The sequence below is a fragment of the Ovis canadensis genome, chromosome 16 (genome assembly GCF_042477335.2).
Source record: "Ovis canadensis isolate MfBH-ARS-UI-01 breed Bighorn chromosome 16, ARS-UI_OviCan_v2, whole genome shotgun sequence".
NCBI lineage: Eukaryota > Metazoa > Chordata > Mammalia > Artiodactyla > Bovidae > Ovis > Ovis canadensis.
The window spans coordinates 16,237,067-16,261,084 of record NC_091260.1 but is presented as its reverse complement, the minus strand read 5'-3'; the positions used below and the strand labels follow the sequence as shown (position 1 = coordinate 16,261,084).

The window sequence follows — 24,018 nt, the reverse complement described above, 5'->3', positions numbered from 1 at the left end:
AGAGGGAGAGGAGGTCATTGGGACTGAAGGGAGGGAAACGCGCGCACAGACAGACAGACGCAGCCGCAAAGTCAAAAGAACGGCGGAGCGGGCAGAGCCACAGGCACACGGACAGACGTCCGGGCAGGGTGGGCAGCCCCGCCGAGCGCGGGCGCTTACAGGCAAGTGCAGGCGGAGGGCGCTGAATACATCGCTGGGCGGGGGGGGAGGCGGCGGCTCCTAGCCCAGCCTGCACATGTCCCCTTCGCGCGGCCGGGACCGGGCGCCTCCGCCGCCGCCGCCGCCGCCGCCGCCGCTGCTGCTGCTCCCTCCTCGCCGGCTGCTGCTGCTGCAGACTCTGCTGCTCCGGGGCGCTCCGCGGCGCGCCCTGCGGCATCAGCGCCCCGCGCGGCTCCTCCCGAGCGCTGCGCCCTCCGGGCTGGCGCGGGGGCTGCGAGGCGGCCGCCGCTGGGCAGGAGGCACCCGCCGGTGCGAGGAACCTGGCTCTCTGCCGGCCGGCCGGCCGTCCGGGCGTCCGCGGGAGGCTGGCTGCCCGACTCACTCCGGGGGCAGCATGCGCGGAAGGTCTGGAAGCTGGGGCGCACTCTCCAGGCGGGCCGTGGGGCTGCGCGGGGCCAGGGGTCAGCGCTCCGGGGCCGGGGCGCGCGGCGGCAGCACGAACGCGTCACGGCCGCTCCGTCCGGGCGCCTGCCGGCTCATGTCTCCTCCTCCGCGTCTCTCCGGCCGTGCGCATCGCCGCCTCCCACCACTGGCGGCGGCCGGGGCGTTTTCTACGCGCGGGCGGCGAGGGGGCGGGGGGCCGGGGGCGGGCCCGGGCCCGAGCCGGCACAATGAGGATGCGGGGCCCGGGGGCTCCCCCCTCGGGGCGCGGCCGGACGGGCGCTCAGCTCGCCTGGGTGCGCCGCGCCCACATCAAAGGCGGCCCTGCCGCCTTGCCGGCCTGCCGCGGCCTCTCCACTGCCGCCTCCTCTTCTCCTGGCGCTCCGGCTGGGAGGGAGGCGCTCAGACTCTCGGCGACGGGACCGGCAGCTCCGAAGGGGCAGAGCCCGCGAGGCTGGAGCTGATGAGCGCCGGGAGCCGTCGAAATTCTGCGCCTGGGCGCAATGACCAGCTCCACGGCGCAAAGGATGCCAAAACTGGGCCGGCTGCGGTCCCCCAGAACGCAGTTAGGTGCAGAATGTCCTTCCTCACCCACATTCGTCCTCGCACTCACACCCACCAGCGCCTGAGCGGGGAGCAGGGAGAGGGCGGGTCAGGCCCAACCCTCGGGGCGGCTCCACGTAAGGGGGGTCGCTTTTACCCACCCTGTGAGTCCACAGAGGATCGTAGCGTGTCCCAGATCCCTCTGGGAAGCCTGGCCACCCTGAGTGAACCCCCTTCTAATCTCCGTCCCTGCCGTTGAAAAGGAGGGGGCATTGAGGGTTTCTCTTACGCCCCCCACCCACCCCCTTCCAGGGCTCCGGGGTTGTTCCCAGCTGGGCTCTGTGAGGGGCGAGCCACCTTTGGAAACGCACGGCTGCCACCTAGCGTCCCCAAGGCTTCACTGCAGCCCAGCCCGGGCAGGCTATACAGGCCCGGGAGGAGCCAGCAGGACTCTGGTCAGCGACCACTCCAGGCCCTCTTCTGGTCTCTAGGCTGAGATTTGCTATTCTTTGCACACTAAGCAGTTTGACTCGTTTAACCAGGTCCCTTCTGAGACCATCTCTTCTTACTCCCTCTGCTTCCTCAGAGGCATCACTCCTGTCCTTCCCACCAACCTCAGAATGTAGGTGTTCTTATCACACTTAAGTGCCTCACACTGTGTGAAGCTCCAGCCAGCCAGGCTCTACTGTCACAGTAGGAAAGCAACTGAATAAGCTCAGAAAGCAAAATTCAGGAATCCAAACTATTTGGTTAAAAATTTGTGTCATGATTATGTGCCATGGTTGTGCCATGATTGATGGTTTTCTATGTTCACTGTGGTTTTCTTGTGTTTAATCGGTCAGTAATGTCCTACTCTTTGCAACCCTATGGACCGTAGCCTGCCAAGCTCCTCTGTCCAAGTGATTCTCCAGGCAGTAACACTGGAGTGGGTTGCCACAGGCGCTGTCCAACAGTAATACTTCCTATATAAGTATCAGCGGTGGTTCTGGCTATCAGGCCTCCCTGCATGGTTTTTATGGGTTTATCTCTGGCTGGGCTGGGTCTTTGCTGCACAGGCGTCCTCAGGTAGCGGCACACAGGGGCTGCCTCTAGTTGAGGTGTGCGGGCTCCTCTCTGCCGTGGCTTTTCCTGTCGCGGAGCTCAGGCTCTAGGCACACAGGCTCAGCAGTTGCAGCTCCCCAGCTCTAGAGCACAGGCCCAGTCGTTGTGGCACAAGGGCTTAATTGCTCCAAAACATGTGTGATCCTCCCAGATCAGGGATCAAACCCGTGTCTCCTACACTGGCAGGCGGATTCTTTACCACTGAACCACCAGGGAAGCCCAAAGCGGAGGCTATCTTAAACAGCCTCTGTTTCAGCACTGAACACAAGTGCAGAAAACCTTTCCAAAGCCAGATGCTGAGTGATGCAGAAAGTTCTTGTTTGAAGCACTGGGCTGTATTTACTTAGACATTCTCATGGCTAGAGCTGGTAAATCCCAAGACAGCAGGCAATGACCAACCACAAAAGAGATGGACAGAAATGCTCCCCTTGGGTCCTGTGACATCACCACGTGCTTTATCTTACTTCATTAAGACCTCTGACAGACCAGTTAAGAGGTAGTTTAGGCCTACTGTGGGGTGTTTGAAGCATCTCCTGGCTAAGAATCAACACTTCCAGTTTCCTATACTATTACTGTTTTCTGTTACTTTTGAATGAGTACATCATCACTCATATTCTAAAATGCTTGCAGTTTTTTTTAAGGCTCAGACAGTGTTTGTTGATTTCACAAAGTTGTTACCCAAATAGGATTGGGCTTTCCTTCAGTCAGTAATCTGACTGCAGTGTGGGAGATCTGGGTTCGATCCCTGGGTTGGAAAGATCCCCTGGAGAAGGAAATGGAAACCCACTCCAGTTTGTCCTTACCTGGAAAATCTCATGGACAGAGGAGCCTGGTGGGCTGCAATCCATGGGGTCGGAAAGAGCCAGGCACGACTGAGCGACTTACTTACAAATAGGATTGTAACAAATAGGACTGACTTGAAGAGATGTTCTGAGTAAGAGTGTAAACTCAAGAGTTAGAGGTCCTGGCTTTGAGTACTGCCTCCAACACTTACTTACAAATTCCTACAAGCTTCCTCATCTACAAGCCACATCTTCCACATCTAAGAACAGCAACAAGTGTTGAGTTGCTGTGAGTTACCAAATGAGGTCATTTGGTCTGGCTCACAATGAAGGTTTCAAAGGTTTTAGTTATTATTTAATAATCCTGATCAGGGTTTTCAGGTTAGTATCTCATTATTTTTTGTTCACCAAGCAGGAAAGCAGGATCATTCTCAATTTATTGAAAAGAATTTTTCTACTCAAATCAAATTTTTACATTCTTCCCTTTCCCCATCATTCACACCTTCAAACCTATTGATTTACCAAATGAATCTTAAGCGAGCTTTTTCTATTCAAATTTGACATGTTCATGTAGCAATATGGGTCACTAGTTTGGTAGTCACTTCTCTCCAATTTATTCAATCACTATTGCATCAGGCCCTGGGAGAAGGCAGACAAAGCCTTTGCTTTAAAAAGCACTTCACTTCTACTAAGACAAGCAATAAGCAAATAAGCCAAGAGATAAATTCAAGCTTAACAGTACATTGCAGGAAAACAATGGGATAGAGAGCACCAATTAGCAATACTTCGGCTAAGACCCAAAGATGGGAAAGCCAGCCATACAAAGTATTCCAGGGAAAAGATATCAATTGTCTCCAAGTGGGAAAAGGATGGGTGCGAGTTAGTTGCAAGAGGGTGAAAACGGGGTACAGAAGCCTGAGAAATGGAGTATTTCCTGCCCAATCAGTAAACCAGGATGTCAGTGATGAGTGACTTTGGCCCTCCAAACGTGAATTTTGGAGCCCCTTAGGCAACCAGGGAGAGAACAATACCTATGATCCAGCAGCTATCAGGCTGTAGCCACTCCCTACAGTGAGCTTGAAAACAGCAGGTTATTGGCCCCAGATAGCCCAGATGCATATGTAAGGCAAGATTTCAATGAGCCCAGACTCTCGCATTTTCCCATATATAGAAAAGCGCTAAATTCCTTGAGGTATCTGGTTTTAATTCACAGAAACACTTTTGACTTTCAGACTACCTGCTTTGTTGCAAACGTCTGTAAAACCCAACTCCTCCACCCACCTCCTCCAAACAGTTCTGTCACTTGAGACGCAGTCTCCCAAGCTTGAAGTCCTGAAAATTTCCACCAAATGTAACATCTCTCAACTTTTAGGCAGAGGCTTTAAGTCGACAAGCCTTCAAAAGGCCTTTTAAGGCACTATTTATGTATAACTTTTAAGTGCTTGGAATTCAACAAATGTTTATGCGTATATGCAGGTCAGGAAGCAAAAGTTAGAACTGGACATGAATAGACTGGTTTCAAATAGAAAAAGGAGTACGTCAAGGCTGTACATTGTCACCCTGCTTATTTAACTTCTATGCAGAGTACATCATGAGAAACGCTGGGCTGAAAGAAGCACAAGCTGGAATCAAGATTGCCGGGAGAAATAACAAGAACCTCAGATATGCAGATGACACCACCCATAAGGCAGAAAGTGAAGAGGAACTAAAAAGCCTCTTGATGAAAGTGGAGAGTGAAAAAGTTGGCTTAAAGCTCAACATTCAGAAAACGAAGATCATGGCATCTGGTCCCATCACTTCATGGGAAATAGATGGGAAAACAGTGGAAACAGTGTCAGACTTTATTTTTTGGGGCTCCAAAATCACTGCAGATGGTGACTGCAGCCATGAAATTAAGACACTTACTCCTTGGAAGAAAAGTTATGACCAACCTAGATAGCATATTGAAAAGCAGAGACATTACTTTGCCAACAAAGGTCCGTCTAGTCAAGGCTATGGTTTTTCCACTGGTCATGTATGGATGTGAGAGTTGGACTATGAAGAAGGCTGAGGGCCCAAGAATTGATGCTTTTGAACTGTGGTGTTGGCGAAGACTCTTGAGAGTCCCTTGGACTGCAAGGAGATCCAACCAGTCCATTCTGAAGATCAGCCCTGGGATTTCTTTGGAGGGAATGATGCTGGAGCTGAAACTCCTACACTTTGGCTACCTCATGCGAAGAGTTGACACACTGGAAAAGACTCTGATGCTGGGAGGGATTGGGGGCAGGAGGAGAAGGGGACGACAGAGGATGAGATGGCTGGATGGCATCACGGACTCGATGGCTCAGACTCGAGTGAACTCCAGGAGTTGGTGATGGACAGGGAGGCCTGGCGTGTTGCGGTTCATGGGGTCGCAAAGAGTCGGACACGACTGAGCGACTGGACTGGACTGGACTGAACTGAAAGACCTTTCTTGAGCAATCTCCCCACACCCATCCCTAGTCTCAAGTTACCATTCATATGCTGACACTAGATTCGTTTCACATAAATGCATCCATACACAGTTTGTGCTCTTCCATGCCTGGCTTCTTTTGCTCAGCATGTTTGAGATTCATCCTCACCCGTCTTTTTTGGCTGCACCATGCAGCTGTGGTACCTCAGTTCCCAGACCAGTCATCAAACCCACGCTCCCTGCACTGGAAAGTAGTCTTACCCTCTGAACTACCTGGCAAGTCCCACCTGGTTGCTGTTATCACTATCATTCCTTTTTATTGCCAACTAGTACTCAGAGGCTTCCTCAGTGGCTCCGATGGTGAAGAATCTGCCTGCAATGCAGGAGACCAGGGTTCAATCCCTGGGTCAGAAAGATCCCCTGGAGAAGAAAATGGCATCCCACTCCAGTTTCTTGCCTGGAGAATTCCATGGACAGAGGAGCCTGGCAGGCTATAGTCCATAAAGTTGCAAAGAGTTGGACACAACTAAGTGACTAACACTTTCAGTACTCAATGTGGATATACCCATTTGTTTGTCAATTTAACAAAGGCTTGGTAAGTAAGGGCCGAAGCCCAGCCTGTTTTTAACAAGGCTAACAACTAAGCTTACTGCAGCATGGATACATTATAAGGACAGTGGCCTTAAGGAGGCCAATGAAAACGCTGTTACTAGTCCAGCTAGTTATGGTAGCGGAAACCAGGTGGCCCTGTGCTAATTTGGTGTTGGGAGCTGGACACTGGTCCATTCAAATTCCCAGCACTAAGCTAGCAAGTCTGCAATTTTCTGAGCAGATCTCATCGGCAAAACTTCTCTGGTTGTCTCAAGGGTACTTGAGAATGTATGCAGGCTGCTTGCCCAATGGAAAGGAACCCCTGGAGGGCAGTTAAGTGTTCTGCCTGCTGATTAATCCTAAGCACTTAGATGCTTTGGGACAGAGTATTCCTTTTCCACCTTTCCAAATCTAAGAATCAAAAGATTCAGGGAGTCCTTATATTTTGGAGACAAGATGAGAGAACTTTTAGCCTAAGAAAATAGGACAAACACAGCCTCAAGTCTTCAAGAGGATCAAGCAGCTCAGTGAGAAAAGTAGACCCTTAGCACAGATGCAGCTGTAAAATTTTCTCTAGATCAGCTCTTGGAACTTTCACAGCATTAAAATGGGATGTCTACTGCCAAGTTCATGAGTCAGGGAGCGACTGGTTCTTTTGTTAAGACCTGGCTAGAAGGTAGCCTTAGACTTTCTGCTTAGACTTTAACCCTGTATCTCCACAGCCCAGACCACTAACCTTTAATTTTGTGACTCAACCTTTTCTTGGATAATTTCAAACAAAAACAGCCCTATCCTGACAATGTATACACAATCCCCTCCCCATTAACTAAATAGCTTTTAAAAGTTTTACACAGGACTCTAAACCTCATTTTATTATCATATGCATGATCCAGGAATTTGGACAGCTCTCAAATAGCCTCCCTTATTAACCTACTTTGTTCTCTGGTTCAGGTTTGAAGGTAACTCTGTAGAGTTCTCACCCATGACCTAAAGATATGAAAATGAAAAGGCATCAAAAAGAGAAGCTTCCTGCAGACAAATGTTATCTTTGCCCTCCTAAAACTCAAAAATGTTCTTCTTTTTGCAAAGGGTCTGATCTGATCATCCAGGTCTGCTAACCAACATCAGCTCAGTATTAATGAACCATCAACTCCCACCCAGGCTGTGATGTCTAAATGCCACTTTTAAGGAACCAAAGCTCTGTGGAAGAGATAAAGGTCTGAGATAAAGAAAATGTATTTAAACCTGAATTCAGTAGACATCATTAAAGTCTATGAACACTGGAGAGGGTGAGGAGAGAATGGAGCATTACTCAGCCATTTAAAAAAAAGAATGAAATAATGCCATTTGCACAAACGTGGACCCAACTACAGATTACCATACTAAGTCAAGAAAGAGAAAGATTAATGCCATGTAGCACTTCTATGTGGAATCTAAAATACAGCACAAATGATCCTATTTGTGAAACAGCAGCAGAACAGACGTGGTTGCCAAATGGAAGGCAAGTAGGGGAGGGATGGACTAGGAATTTGGTGTTAGAAAATGCAAAATATTACACATAGAATGTATAGACAACAAAGTCTTATATTCAATACATTCCTGGGATTAATCATAATGGAAAACATTTTTTAAAAGAATTGTCTGTATGTGTATAAACTGAATCATTCTGCTGTACACCAGAATAACACAACATTCTATATCAACTATATTTCAACAAAAATTTTTTATAGTTTTGAAAAAATACTCAAGTTAAACAAAAAATTTGAATTCAGAACACTTGTTACTTTCAGGTACGCTAAGACATCAACATCATTCTCAAAATTGGTAAATGAAAACATTAAATGTTTTTCAAAATTAGGTAGAGGCTGTACAGTAGAGATTTAAAAGTAAAAATATTAAGTTGTTTTCTATAGTTGGTTGCATGTACTCAGCTGTGTCTGACTCTGCGACCCCATGGACAAAGGAGCCCACCAAACTCCTGTCCATAGGATTTAGGATTCCCGTTAACTATACTTATTTTTAGCATTTATACCAATAATGATTTATGACCAATCACACTGAGTAGTTTATATAGAACAAAGGGAAGTCAGTGTCTTTAAAAGAGATTTCCTAAGCCTGGGAGTAGTAGTAATTTAACTTCCAGATTACTATCATGTTTAATTGGCTGATATCTAACAGATAGCACTATCAGAGACTTCTGAGGCACAGGGAATCTTTAATTCCTGTCCTTTAAAAAAAAGCAGCCCTCTAGATTTGATTAGCTGTGTTTAATAAGCTAAGAACAGAACAATCAGTAAGGCCAACTGCTTTCCCTCAGAATGGTGGGAAGTTCTTTTAGGTTCCCTGCCACACAGAAGTGCCCATCAGGTAAACCAAATGTTCAACTTCCACACAACGCAACTCAATACAAATTTCAGACATTACCATCAGCAAGCAGCCTTCTACTTCTGAACATGTTAAACAACTAATACTAGTAATTACCTAACACTCCTACATCACAAACAGTAATTAAAAAACACTACCTAGGGAAGGAATAACTCAACTTTAATGCAGTTGCATTATTTGAACACCAGCAATTTTTTAATATAGGATGGCTAAGTGATTTGGGATTTTACTATCAATTTAAAGCAGATCATCTTTTAAATCTGAAGTACATAAACATCTTTTAAAACCGATGTGATTTCAATTAAGAACACTGAACATTTACCATCTCCTACCGTCTATGGGGTCGCAGAGTCGGACATGACTGAAGTGACTTAGCAGCAGCAGCAGTTATGCCTCCATTAAAATAAAGAGGAGCTACAGGGCAGACACAGCTTATTCAGATATAATTGAATAATTGATGAAGAAAATCACAATGTAATTGACTAGAAGAGAAACCTAACACTTGGAAACAGATCAGACAAGACAGTACTACCCCAGTATTTTTTCCCACCCCGCAAAATTAATCTACTCTGGAAAACTACCCCAGAGATGGAAAAGCTAGTGTCTTCAGACCGCCATCAAAATAATCTGGAACTAGAACCCAGTCATCAAGTACCACCCTTCTAATCAATATACAATATGAAATTAATAGGCTGGGAGTGAGCGGGGTAATGAGTAAACAATGCATGAAGAAAGGTCTTTTTCAGACTCTAGATACTACATCCCAAGAACCAAGGAAGAACATATGGAAATTAAAAAAAGAAAACCAACACAAATTTGAAGACAGAAAATAAAGTCTCTCTCCAAGTTTAAACAAAAAGGAATGAGGATAAACAAAGAATCATACAGGCCTAAGAATGCATGGGAGTTTAGCAGGATTAAATCTCCCAAGAAAACACCTGAGAGTCTCAAGACTAGACCCACAGTCCACCCAGGGTCCAGAAGATTGCAAGACATTAAACTCCAGAACAGCATCAATAAAGCAACCTTAGAAACTATTGGAGGACACACGACAGCAAGACAAGTAGCAGAGGAGTCTTGCCCCGTCATGCAACTGAATCTTGCTAAGACAGTTACAGGGGTTCTAAGGATTAGTCCCCTAATGTTCTAAAGTAACCACTACATGCAATAAATTATCCTCCCCCAAGAATCTCAAATACCTTATGTACTGAAAAAGATAGTCACAGCAAGCATTTTTTGTTCTGGTTCACACAGAGAAGCCAGGCTGAGAAAGGCTGCTGCAGGTTATTTAACATGCCGGATTTTCTTTGGGAGTGAAAGGCTAGGCTGGGTGGTAGGAAGGTCTGAGGAACATTTGATTATGTAAATGTATTTCTTTGACAAAGTATAAAGAGGATAATAGAAAAAGAAACAGGGCTACTTTATTAAAATACTGAGTTTATTTCACATGTATATTTGTCTCCCCACCATTCCCATCTGTCTGACCACCACTACTACTATTCCTATCATAACATTCCATACATACTTAAAACCAAGCAAAGGGTGGAGTTCCATCTTTAAAAACTAAACAGGCATTTTGGACAACACATTCTTGGCAATGGAACGTGGACAACATTTATCAGACACGGTAGGGAAAGTTCTCACTCTGCATTATAAAAAGGACAGCCAGATATCAACTGTTACAGAAATGAAATAAGACGGAAAATTTTTAACAAACTGTTTAAACTATTTTCTTAAAGAGACTTCCTCCACTGCCAGAGATCTTGAATAGCCTGGAAAAAAAAAAGAAATGTGGTTGAAAAACCACAACACTTCATAGACACCAATAAATTAAACCACGTCTCTGTACAATTCAAAATAGCTATTTTTCATTCCACCACCAAAAAGGTTCACTCTAGTTAATTAATAACTGATTTCAAGGAAACTTACAATTTAATTTCAAATTGAATGATTGAACATAAATTGAATGATCATACATTTACATAAATTATAGGATTCTTGTACACAAAGTCACTTTCATACTAATATACACTTAACAGCTTAGACCTTTAGCTAAGGAAATCAGACTAGTTTGGTCAATGTTGCCTCAATGCCACCTGCTTTAGGGCCAAATTCAGAGACAAACATGCACCTGTACATGGGACACATACTAAAAAGTTACATTTATCTGAAATAAACTATATAAATATACCAGTAATATCCTTCTTTATCTCTAATTATATTTCCATGATATCTTAATAGTTCCTTGTTTTATAGAATTTGCTTATAAATTCCTTAGTTAGGCTTATCATCTTGGTACATTTTAAGTTTCTAGAGTGGTCACATCCAAATTATTTTATTAATGAGCAGACATATGAGGCAGTATATATATATATATATATTAGTTACTCAGACAAGCTCTTCCAGTTTAAACACATAAAACCGTCTTCCACGACTTGTCTTTCCACTCCTGAAAACTAATGACATTGTACTGCTTCACATCAACAGGAACTGAGCATCATGTCATTCTCTAATCATTAAGTTAAATGCACATACCGAACTATTTCACAGTATTTGAAAAAGTCAAAAGGTTATCAGATGTTCCTTGATCTGCTTTATAGAGAATACTGACCCTGGAGTAATTCATGCTTCAACTTTGACCAAACATTGTTTGTACCTTTATACAAACATTCAGCAAAACTTTTATCTGCAGTTATTTCCTCAAAAGGTAGTATATTTTCTTAACTCTTTAATTCAAGAATTTCTGCAAAAGGTTGCTATTTCTCAGGTCCCATTTAGATTTTATTAGCCTAATTCTCACAAGCAACTCTAAAGAAAAACTGCACAAGCAATGGGAAGCTATTTTATACACTGTGATTATTCATATCTGCAACTGTGCAATAAACATGTGACACATGCAGTGTTTTGGTAATTTCCATTAATAGTGAAGTGAATGATCATATTTTTCATTATTACAGGAATTTCATCTTGGCACTTCAAATTATGCTTTCAGTTGTGAAGTCAGAAAGTACTTCTGATAGCAGTGAGTTCAGTCATTTCAGCTACAAGACTGGTATTATACTATTTAGAAGGCCTTTGCAATTTCAACTTTATCATCACATGAATTTTTCTTCATCAAAAATTGTATTTTACCACTTCCTTTGGTATTAGCTTAAATTACATATTTTCTTATGCTTACCAGTTATAGATGATAATTTATATATCTCACTTGCCATGATTTTCAACACTGAATTAATAATTATCTACTGTACCATCTTAAAAGGGCTTTTATTTTACTAAAATGCCCGCTATTCAGAAAATTCACAGAATATACACTGGCATTCTGGAATTCAAATATACATAAAGAATAGCAACCAAAAGAATCAAAAAGATTCAATCTGATCATCTCAAGGCCACGGCAATGAAGGCTAACTCACGTAAAGAATATTAAATCACTGCAAGGCTTTCAAACCTGAGAAAAAGTGTTGCCATTAAGTGATTTAAGTACTAAATACTGTGGCAGAAAAAGAGCTCTAATAACAAATTTCTTAATTTACTGAAGAAAGCTGAACACAGGAGACTGAGGGAGTCCTGACAAAAACAACACAGAGCATGTCCTGTATGTACATAATGCCTAGCAACCTTGTGTACCAGCTTTTACATTTTCCTTTACAACTTGAGTCGTCAACTAGAAGACAGTAAAAATAAATGCATGATTTTTCTTTTACTGACAAAATGCCTTCATATTAAAATATATTGAGTACAATTTGGCTTCCTGCTTCCAGATTTTACACTTAAGTCTATTTCAGCAACATGTACTTCCCATAACATCTATGAAGAAAATCATCTCTGCCAACTCTTAAGAAAGCAAAAAGACCAGACTGTCCCAAGGAGCCAAATGGAGCAGCAAGGAAAACCACAGCTCATTTCCTTAGCCAACATGGTACCAAAAGCAAACTGAGTTCAGTAACCAAGAAATAATTTACCAACTATATAAAAGCTGGGAAAAATGTACTAAAAAAGTTATCTTCTCAGTTTTTGCCAACTAAATTCTTAAGAGTTTCCATGTATTTAATCTGAAGTATTGTCTGTGGTTAGGAACCTTTTAAAAGAAGCCAATACCTAAAGAGACTAAACAACCATAATAAATCACAATAAAAATTCTGGATTTGGTCATGTCTCCAGAAAGTTCAGTTACCTCCTGGTCAGTCATCCGGAAACAATTCTTCACATAATTGATAAACTTGGCTTCCACTTTGGGAAGGGAACCACCCTATGGAGACAAAAGCATTAAGGGTAAGTATAGAAGCATTTTTTGAGGGAGATCATTATGAAATTCCTCAAAGATTTGCGTGCTATTTATGACACGGGATTATTTGTGATCATTCCTTGTCATTTCAAATCTTTTAATACTGAATAAATCCTTTTTAAAAAAGCCTAGAAAGACGTTTGCAGAGCATATTAGGACCGAGGTCTTCCATACTGAGTAAGTTTCTGACTTCCGCCCACCCACTCCCAACCACTCTAAAAAACAGACAGCCCCTTTGAGTATCATATACACAAGTGACAAAAATTGTTAACCTGAATCTTCTATGCATTTAAGAAAGAGGAAGGAGTTTCAGGTGTGGTGAATTCTTAACTGCCTTATCACCTAGAAAATAAACCTCACTTTAATTTACTTTTAAATTACTGCCACATCTGTTATTTGATTCAAATATTTATTGAGCAGCTAGGGAAATACATGGTCAGAGGCGAGGCAATTGTACAAATAGAAAGCAAAGTATAAGGTTCACTGAATCACAGCAGGCAAAGTGTTTTAGGAGATCAATTGATTGCTTCCAGCCTGGAAGGGGTATGGGTGGGTGGCCAATCAGGAAAGGGGATTGAGATTAAAATAGAAGACTTCAGTCTGGATTGTTGATGATACTCAGTTTGGACTATATGTGTCTCTCCTTTTCCTCTCCCCATCTTTGGGCTTAATTTACCAGTAGTGCCCAGGGCTGTTCAATGTGCCTGCAATTAAACCAAGGAGATAGGACCATATTAAAATTGAGGGGGAGGATATCTAAATTGTCAGTCAAGCACTGTATGCGAGGGCTAAAAACACAGCAGTGATACCAGGAAGGCTAAAAGGTTTACAGCAGTACTGAAACAAATCAAGAAATACATTCTGGTTCTAAAACGTTAGTTTTCCAACTGACTCCTAACTGCATAAGGAAAGGAAATCTACTGAAGCCTTGCAGAACCTAGAAAGCATAGAGCAAACAAGGGAAAAGGAGTCATTAACTTTTCCTCTCAATTCTACATTCATTTTCAATAATTGAGGTCTAAGAATATTAATATTGTTCACAGAATTTTAAAGGTTCCTCTCAAATATGTTTCAAGGCATTTAAACCAATTACGCCATACTCCAGAGTTCACTAAAGTCCATGAAATGTAGATTCGCCCAACTACAGATCAAGCAAGTAGGACAAAAGCTAATCTTTTTCTCACATGTTGCCACTATTTAAGACAAAAGATAACTAAATGTAAACATGTTTGTCATTCAAATATTCAAGCATCACATGTACTGACTGGTGACACCTTGGTGCAAAAGGCAAATAGAAATAATTCATTTGTTGAAGAATGTTTCTGACTAGTCAAAAGTGAGTAATTTTTTTTAAACTGTAACAGCCAGACTACATTTCCAGCTGTTTGCAATTTTAGAAGACTCATACGCCCTCTGCTGGTACTGTGGCATCTTATTAATAGAACAGGCAATGGGAAATGGTCTAATTTAACATCTGAAGTCAGAATATATCTTACAATCAACTTACTTGTGTTCCTTTTATAATGGAAAATAAAGCACATGTAAATTCAAATATACAAAAAAAGAAATCACCAGAGATTATAAACTAGTAAGCCATTTTTGAGAGAATTTCACACCACAAAAGGGCAGGTATATTGGGATAAAAAATGAGAAACAGTCCTGTTCCAATCCCCAGAAAGTTGAAGGAATATTATTTTACTCACTTTTTCTATACTTGCTTGCATTTTTGCTTTAATGTCTTCTACAGAGCTAGGTCCTTTTGGTGTTTTAGGTGTTTTTTCCTGTTTCTTGAAGGATTCTTGACCCTGGAAGAAAAAGTAAATTTCAACACAGTATCTGGATTTTCTCAATAAATAAAATTCTTAAATCCTTTACTATAAAAACAAGTGTGTATACACCAGAGTTGAGTTACCAATATAAATTAATTCATCTGAACAATTATTTTTGCCCTTAAATTATTCCTTACGAAAGGAAAAGGAAACTAGAAGGTACCCAAGAATGAATCAAAGGTATTAGTTTTACGCCTGGGGCCCATTCCACAGAACTTAAGAAAAAATCTCCCAATATGCAGCCAGCTGTGAGAAACTGCCCTATGTGATAAATATACATTTTATATATAAGGAAGAACCCTTAAGTAACACAATATCACAGGAATCTTTGTTGGCTTTCTCCCTTATGAGAAAGCCAGCCGCAATATACAGTTGACCAGTGAATCTCAACAGATGACCCCAGCACTCACCATGGTCAATAATATGCCTATTACTAACTTACTGTCAGCCCTCCACATCTGTGATCCCTCTGCATCCAGACTGAACCAACCACGGATGTGCAGTACTACAGTGTTTACCACTTATACCCATGATGAATGGGCCCATGCAGCTTAAAATCGTTCCAGGGTCAACTGTCCAGTATAGGATGAATGCTGATAAAGTAAGCACATTTTAGCTCTTTTGACACCCTGAAGTCATTCTCCAAAGACCTACCAAATTTTATGACATCAGGAGAACCTAACCACTTCAGTGAAGCTCGTATTAGTACATCTGTTACCACTTACTTTTGATCTTGGTGTTGACGGTTTTGAGTCTTTTCCATTTTGGTTTGATTTTTGTGCATTTTTGGCTGGAGTATCTCGTACAGACTGCAATTAATTAAATTCATCACATTAATCTTAATCAATGCCCCTCCCTACAGAACAGAGTTACTGCAAATTAAACTGCCCCAAACCATATAAAAGCAGCAGTCAGGTTAAGATAAAATAATCATTTTCACAAAAGGGCTAATGGGGAGAAGGCTACTACTACACAAAGAAAACAAGTTCATTCTTCACTATTAGGAATGTTTTCAAAATAGCCCTACTCAAGAGCAATTTTAAGTAGGAGATCAGCATCTTCAACGACAACTTTTGATAACCATCAAACAAGCAATGGCATCAAAAAATCCCCACCTTTTGTTACTATTTCCAACAATCTTAAATTACTGTACCTTACTTACTTTCTTTACTGGAGCTTTTTCTTCAACTTCCTCATCAAAATCGTCATCATCATCACTACAAATGAAGTAAGTGCTTATTACTTATTCAAAGTACTCAACAAATCTAGAAAGCTTATCTAGAAAGTGGAAGACCTTGCAAGTTTAGTCAAAGCAAATCAAACTTTTGGGGGTCGACAAAAGAACTGCAAGCACAATCCTTGAGGGAAATCCTGTCAAATGCAGCATATGGATGAGCCTTACGGACATCACACTAAGTGAGACAGTCAAGACCGACACAAGACAAGTACTGTGCGATTCTCCTTATCTGAGGTTTACCTAAAGCAATCACTCTACAGAAACCAGAAGATGGGTGGCTGCCAGGGGAAAGGTGGAAATGGGGACTTTTTATTCAGTGGTTACGGTTTTTAGTATTACTAGCCGAGCCTGACCTGTTAAACAAAATGTCATGATGATTAAAACTACTAAACTGCACACTTAAAATAGTTAAGATGGTAGAGTCTTATTTTTCACAACTGAAAGTAGATTTTTGAAAATGAAAATAGGGTTAAAGAAATTAAAATAGCAACATCCCACATTCATGGACTAGTAAATACTAAGATGGCAACTCCCCAAATTTACAGATTTGACACAATCCCTAAAAGAATCCTAGGTGGCTTCTCCATAGAAACTGATCTTAAAACTCACACTGAAGCTCAAGGAAGCCAAAACGAACCTGAGAAAGAACGATGTTGAAGCATTCATGTTAAGTAACTACAAACTAAGGTGTATGAAAACTACAAAGCAACAGAAATCAGAATGTTTTCCTAGAGGTAGGACAGACATGGAACTGAAGGGTCCAGAAACAAAACTATGTAAGCATAGTAACTATCTTCAAGGGGGGAAAGAGCAGTCAATGGGGAAAGATCTTTCACAAATGGTGCTAGGACTACTGGGTATTCACAGTACCTGGCTCCTGCCTCACAGTACATACAAAACACAGTACATACACAATTTAAAATGGATAAAAGATCAAAAATGAGCTAAAATTATAAAACTGGAATGGTTCTTAGGTTTGACACCAAAAGCACAAATAATAAAATTAACTGGACTTTATGAAAGTAAAAAACTTTTCTGTAAAGGATTGTCACACAAAGAAGACAACACATGGGATGGGAGAAAACATTTGTAAATTCTAAGGGATTTGTTTCCAAAACATACAAAAGTTCTTATAGCTCAATAACAGAAAACAAGTACTGGCACATGCTACAAAGGTGAATCTTAAAAACACTGAGGCCAAGTGAAACAAACCAGCAGAAAAGGGCACATATTATGATTCCATTTATATGAAACATCCAAAACAGACAAATCTAAAAAAAAAAAAGTGTATTAGTGGTTGACTAGAGCTGGAGAAAATGAGGGCTTATACCTTGGTTTCTTTTGAGGTGATGAAAGGTTCTGAACTTGGCTGCCCAACTGGGCATATACCATCAACTACAGAATTGTACACTCTAAATGTACAAACTGGGGGGTTGGGGGTGGGGAGTGGAATCCAATTATTAGAGAAGTCCAGAAGTCTGAAACAGTAAATAGCGGAATTGCTTGAAATTTTAATTACCTCACAAACTGAGTATTATATAGTCTCAAAAATAAGACAACTTTATCTATGTTCAACCAAAGAAACACTTCTTTTCCAATACCAGAGAAAAACACCTGCTGTGTTAACTGCATAAAGTACCATATAATTTACACTAAAAGCATATAAAACCTTTTATGTGACTTTTATCAGGGATTTTTAAATCAATTTTGGCCCTAGTACCCAAAAACTACACGTGCTACACCCATAATGAAAAGTAAGATGACAATGATTTATATACAACCACGACCAGGACTGTAAGCAGTTTCACTTCGTCAGAATATCCCCTAATAAAACAGGTGGAGAGGGTGTTTTTTCTCGATAGCCCCACTTTTCCCACTGCCACCTGAATGTAGAACCAGAACAGTCTCCACTACCCCCTCACTTGACCTGGCTCCTGTGGGAAAACCTACAGCTTGGAAGGAAGTACAGCCCAAGGGGCATCAGGACTCAGCCCTAAGCACGGGCCACTTGGAGAACGGCCACTCTTGCCCAACAGGGGCCCCAGGTCAACCGGGCTTGCGCACCTAACACTTCCCCGGCCCCTGAAAACTGTCCTGTAGTGTCACCCGCTACAGTTGCCTGGGCCACTCAGTAACAATCATCTACCAAGGTTGCATTTGGAAACCGTAACTTCTAAACTTTTTATACTGGAATACAGTTAACAGTGTTGTGTTGGCCATATTAAACTTTTAAATGTACTAAATGGTCTTCAGCTTTTCTTGCTTACATCAACAGCAAGTCAACCAACCCCACACCATACCCTTTCCACCCCCAAAACAGGACCCACTGATCATCATCTCCTAACCAACAGAATCTAAAACTTGTACCCTCAACGGATCTATTAACTGCCTCTACTTACTCATGTATCTGACGATATACCTTCCCCTTTTACCAAAACGCTTCCTGATTTGGACCTGCTAACCACCTACACTCTTCATTCCTCCCTGATCAACTAATTGAAGAACACTTAAAGGAGACATGGAAGACAAGAACACCAACTATTCACACTGTAGTTACATCAGGAATTATCCCTTTTAAAGATAGGAAGTCTTGAAAGTTATGCAGGTAACTTAGAATTTTAAGCATTCAACTCTTTCCTATTTTCTGCTTTCTTAATCATGCTCAAAGACCTTTGTAAATAACTACCAGCCTGGCTAGTTGAGGTTACTGAAAACCTGATCTGCAGATTTTATTTTTCATCAGTGCATGCTCTCTCAGAGCCTGTGTTAGATTCCAACTCCAGTTGGTTTCAGTACGTAGGGACCAACGTGAGAACTCAAGAACAAAGCTGTCAGGCAATTAAACATTCAGTACTAACAAATTTTTATATTGCAACATACAGGAAAGACTAATTATGACTAACATTTTATTCCATAGCATGTTTGTAACTTTACCACAGCCCAACCTAGTTAATAAACATATCAAATCCTGTTTACAATCATTTAACTCTCCAATAAAACCCTAATCCCTTTTAGAATCTAATTCTCTCCTAAGGACCAGACAACCATGGGCCAAAATCCTTTTTGGGGAAAAAAATCATCATGTGACAACTTACAAAATGTATACAGCTGGAGCTATTCAGATTCTTTTTAGGCCTGATCCATTTATTACTGTACAGTAATAAAATACAGCAGACAGCATACAGTAATGTATCCACTAAATCCTCCCCAGGAAAAAAAGGAACCTAGTCAAATATATTTAGGAAATGCTTCATACTTCATCCTTACTGGCAACCACTGACCATTCACCTCTTGTGTAACTAAACAGTTACTTAATCCCACATCACTCCCATACAACCACGTCAAGTCTCTAGGGGCTTACTACTTACTCTTCTTCATCATCATCGTCGTCGTCGTCATCATCATCTTCATCTTCATCAGCAGCAAGCTTTACTTTTTTCTTTAAAAAATAATTGGACACACACTCATAAGTAAGTGCTTATCCAAACTACTGAACTAAAGGCAAGAATATATTATGTGTAGTAGATTACATCCATACCTGGGGAACCTTGCTACCACTTCCAGGGGCAGAACGCTTTCCAGATATACTTAGGAGTTTCACCTCCTCCTCCTCCTCTTCTTCTGACTCTGCATCTTCCTCCACAGCTAAAATAAATTTCTTTTATTAGCCACTACTAAAACTCAACAGCAAGAACTCAGAAAAAAACACACTGCTTTTCTAGTTTTAAATTACTAGGTTCCCACTTGAACCTATTACAGACAGGAGCACCAGAACTACACATACTTTATAAAGTCCAAATTGGGAACAAGGCAACTGCATTAAGAATAAACAGTGTAACATACCTACTAAGTGCTGTCCACTGATATGCACAGGCCCTGAACCACACTTCAACCGTAAGACCACAGGTGGTGTAATTTCAAAGCCCCCAAGAGAAACCTAAAAAGAAATTACAAACCACTAAATATTGTGGAAAAAAATAAAAGGTTACATGTTTGGTATGAAATCTGTTCATAACTTTAAAATGTTTCTGAACAAGCAAACCCATCAGCCAAATGAACACATCAGTGGGCCTGTTTTTTCATAAACAAGCAGCTACCACCATGTTCAAGAGTTATCAGTCACCCCAGTGACAGAAGAGTAACCTAAATGATCTCTTAATGTGACAGAATTGGAATAAAATCCAATCAGACAAAATCAGACGAACAGCACCCATGCGCCCTTACCGTTGGCTGCACAGACATCTTCAAAGTCGCCAGGGTTACTTTAATTGGGCTGCCTTCATAATTCATCGCCTCTGCTTCAACAATGTGTAACTCATCCTTTGCTCCAGCCCCTAAACTGACCTGGAAAGACAGAAACACTGCTTCAACTTTCTACAAGCCCTGCAAACTAGTTGTTTTAAAAGCAGACAATTATAACCTCTCATTATGACCACTGACCAGAGAAACTGACTTGGGCACAATGCTGTCTTCAAGTTTTATGCGACTAAGATTCAGTAAATCTAAACACAGAAAAACACATTTGATAACACATATGTTTATGTCATCACGCATGCAAAGTATAAGTCACCTAACGTTTATTAGACACTTACAACTTAGGTTGTAGGCTATAGGCTGTCTGTGGGGAATAAAGTAATATCTGTATCTATCCCTCTCTTAAAAGGCTTTTTAATCCAACTGAAGTGAAGTACACAAATAAGGAAAGCTGAACAGTGTGACTGGACTTTACAATTGCCAAGTGGTAAAGAGGCCAAGTTTCCTGTCACACATTTAGAAAATCAAGTATGTACAATTACTCAGAAAAACACAATTATAAAGTATTAAGCCACACTTAACTAATAACAACTAAAAGGCTGACATCAAGAAAAGTTATGTAATTTATTTTGAAAAGTTTAAGTACCGTTCTTAAAGATAACTGGTGCTCATTTTCATCATTATCCACCTTGAAGTGATAATCTCTGTCAGCCTTTAGTTCACAACCTGCAAATTAAGAACAAAACCAACTGTAACAAGGAGAAAAGTAACACTGAAACTTCAGTGTGTGTAACTAAAGCATTAACTTGTAAAGGAATTTTTACTATTCTAGCTACCAAAAAGGAAGAGGTACCACTCCCTCCATTTCTTGATCACAAGTTTATCAACATCAAATAACATCCATACAGAGCGTTATAAATTCCACTTTCCCCCTATACTATTTAATTCTCAATTACATAGTCTCAGAAATAGGATCAAAAATTCAGGAAAGCTGGAATTCAAACCCATCCTAACAATGTTGATAAAATCCCACTATTTAAAACAGTTGATTACCTACCAAAATTCCCCAAAAAAGTGCCAACCAAATTTAGAAGTGGCAAGAGTTACACAAACACCTACATCAACAGCTTGTATTTGTAGCAGAAAAACTACAAATGTAGAACTAAACTCCTTACAGGGGTCAACATTCCACTTCTGAGGTGTCAGAAATCATGCACATTCAATTCTGCTCAGAAGTTAAAACATGAAAATATGTTAAGGATATTTCTAATAGAGTTAACATAAAAATTTTGATAGAAATAGATCCGAAACGCTAGTTTTTCAAAATGCTAAGAATAAAAGCCTTAACGTATATAGTGCATGTTACTACTACCATTCATGAATAGGCAATTATTTGAGATACCGTCAGAATTAAATTTTAAATAGTTCTATTTAATTACCATCTAATAGTTACTGGAAGAGATGCCTCAAAGCCTGACACAAGGAAATGGCGTCAACAATTAAGTTTAGTTGAGACTGAAAAACCAAGACAGACCCTTAGCATGGTACACTGTGCGTGAGAGGGAAATCCCCCAAACCTTCCAAGTTTAACAGAAGGCTGCCTTCCCTGGTCTCCCTCTACCGCCAAATCATTTGTAATGCAGTAGTTCTGGAAGCAAGGATCGTCTAATTTTCCTTAAGCCGCTTCTAAGTTCGGTACCACATCTGTAAAGTGGGCGCGGTGAAATCAGAAAAAGGATTCTCTAAACGAGTACTACCAACATAGATGTTAAGCTCTGAACAAAGACCTCCAGAGTCCTGGCGCTACCAACCACTTGACCTAACATTTCCCGCCCACCAGCCTCAATTAAGCCCTAAGTCGCCAGGCTTGGGGGTGACAAGACACCAGAAAGCCCCGGATGTAGCGCCCACACCCCCTCCTCCCAACCACGTGGCAACCACGTGCTCCCAGCGGTCGCGGCCTCCTCACGCCCGGCCGGGCCGCACCTCCCCTCCCCGCGTAACCAGCCGAAGCAACGGGACCGAGTCTTGGCCCTACAGTCCTGACCCTGAGGCCCGATGACAACGCCATGCTCAATCCATCCTCTCGTTCAGAAAGGAGGCTCAGGCCTCACACTCCGAAACCACACAACCTCCTGCACCACCAACCCGGAGATCAGCATCAGGCACCCGCCCGGAATCAGAAGCCTACCAAGTCACAAAGCCCCAAGAATAACTAGCTGGAATTCTACCATGGGCCCCAGCTAACGCCAAACTCTCAACCTGTCGCTCCCAAGTTGCTTCAGGCCCTAGGCCCCGACCGCTCATGCTCCAGCCTTCAGGCCGTCCCTCCTTCCCACCCTCTCTCCGTGCTGCCGGCTCGACTCTCCTGGATCCCCATCCCTCAGGCTGGAGGATCCTGGCAGCTCGCTTCCGACTCCCTCAGACCTCCAGCCTGCTTAGTTTTCTCCGCCAACCCAGGCCTCGACATGATTACACTCCCCCATCAAAGCCTCCAGGCCCTCCGCGGCCTCGCTCCAACCCCCAAGCAGTTACCGAAAAGATAGTTCTGGGGCCTCAAGGGGCTCATGTCCATGTCCATTGAATCCTCCATGGGTTGGCGGCACGCACTTATGTGGGAGAGAAGCCGGACGGAATTAAACGACTACTATTCGAACCAGCAGCCGCGCAGGACGGAATCACACCAGGGAAAGGACGCGGGCTCCCCGCGTACATATATAGCACCCTGGAGATCTCGCGAGAGTTCCTCAAGTCCCGTTTCCGCGCGCGTGCTCCTGTGCACCCGCCCCTCCCGGTCGCTCTCGCGCGCAAGCGCTCTTCAACCTCACTCCTTTCTGCCTCGCCCCCCACCTCCTCCAGGTACTCCGCGGGCTCCCACCGAGCACGCGCACTTGTACCTCGGCCCCACCCCTCCGCAGCAGCTGCGTCCCGTGCGCAGGCGTGCTTCCCCGGGTAGCGCGCGATCCCCCCTCCCTGCAAGCCTTCCACGTCCTCTCCCGCTCTGGCGCGCGGGCCTTGCGCCAAAAGCCTGCGCAGCCCACCCAGCAAAATGGCGCCGGCAACGCTGAGCTGTGTTAGGCACTGGAGGGCGAGCTGGTTGTGGGTCGGAGAGCGGCTCCATTCACCTTTCTCCATCCCCTCGTGCCTCGCAGGCCTCCACACAGGCATAACCACTGCGGGTTTTTATTTGACTTGCCTGAAGGGCTGGGCTCAGAATTCATTGTTTCCCTAAAGTTAAAGCTTGTGGTTCCACATACAGTGAACTATGGAATATCATCTGTTGGAGAGAAAAGATGTAGCTGCTGGTCACTCTTATTCAACTGTTTTTAATCGCCCTGTCCTTTCTGAGGAAACATCTCCGAAGTTGTCCTTCATTATGTCATTCGGAGGCAAAAAGGGACTGAATCGGCCTATTCTTCATGAGCACGGCAGGAACCAAGCCTGGGTGATTTCTCCAGACCGAAGGTTTTAAACTGCTCTTCCCCGGAGCCTCAGGGTTAAGAATCCGCCTGCAACTCAGGAGACGCCGGTTCGATCCATGGGTCAGAATGATCCCTTAGCGTAGGAAATGGAAACCCATTCTAGTGTTCTTCTGTGGGAAATTCCAGGGATAGAGGAGCCTGGCGAGCTGCAGTCCAAAGGGTCGCAAAGACTCGGACACGTCGGAGTGCCCACTGTAAGATCCTGTGAGATATGTGTGACTATCCCCACTTCTCAGATAAGGAAACCAGCCGGTGCCCAAACTAATGAGGTGATTACTGACAGGGTTCTCTAGCTCCAAGTTCAATACTAACATCCATCTAAAACAGCTCACAGGATTACATGAGGGTGCTTATATGAGACCCTCATTGTATGAGGGGCTGAGGCAGTGCACTTCTTAGTCTAACATTCCTGAGAAGATTCTGACCTGTAAAGAAGGCATAAGACTTGTAAGAAATGCCTATTAATTAGTCTCTTTGGAAGTAAGCCTGGATATG

The 24,018-nt window shown here is 42.7% G+C and overlaps 2 protein-coding genes across 5 annotated transcripts in view; both read right to left on the bottom strand.

Annotated features, from left to right (window-relative positions):
* The window catches only part of FGF18 (fibroblast growth factor 18), a 36,518-nt gene extending 35,288 nt beyond the window's left edge, over positions 1-1,230 (bottom strand). The window contains exon 1 of the mRNA XM_069555803.1: positions 160-1,230. Within this exon, the coding sequence (XP_069411904.1) occupies positions 160-191 (32 nt within the window). The 5' untranslated portion in view covers positions 192-1,230. The remainder of the gene's footprint in view (positions 1-159) is intronic.
* Positions 1,231-9,853: 8,623 nt separating this feature from the next.
* On the bottom strand, positions 9,854-22,960 carry NPM1 (nucleophosmin 1). Of its 4 annotated transcripts, none has more exons than XR_011249548.1 (11): positions 22,577-22,960; positions 20,688-20,767; positions 20,012-20,131; positions 19,631-19,724; positions 19,326-19,432; positions 19,156-19,226; positions 15,704-15,767; positions 15,276-15,359; positions 14,425-14,526; positions 12,611-13,425; positions 9,854-10,205 (listed from the first exon to the last, which is right to left on the bottom strand). XR_011249548.1 is itself a non-coding variant. In XM_069555800.1 (11 exons), the coding sequence occupies exons 1-11, from the start codon at positions 22,632-22,634 to the stop codon at positions 10,167-10,169; spliced, it is 894 nt and encodes a 297-aa protein (XP_069411901.1). In that variant the 5' UTR covers positions 22,635-22,960; the 3' UTR covers positions 9,854-10,166. The 4 variants fall into 4 exon arrangements, 2 of the variants coding, with proteins under 2 accessions (XP_069411901.1, XP_069411902.1); XR_011249549.1 differs by having other exon boundaries at positions 15,713-15,767; XM_069555800.1 differs by having other exon boundaries at positions 12,611-12,685.
* Positions 22,961-24,018: the final 1,058 nt, after the last annotated feature.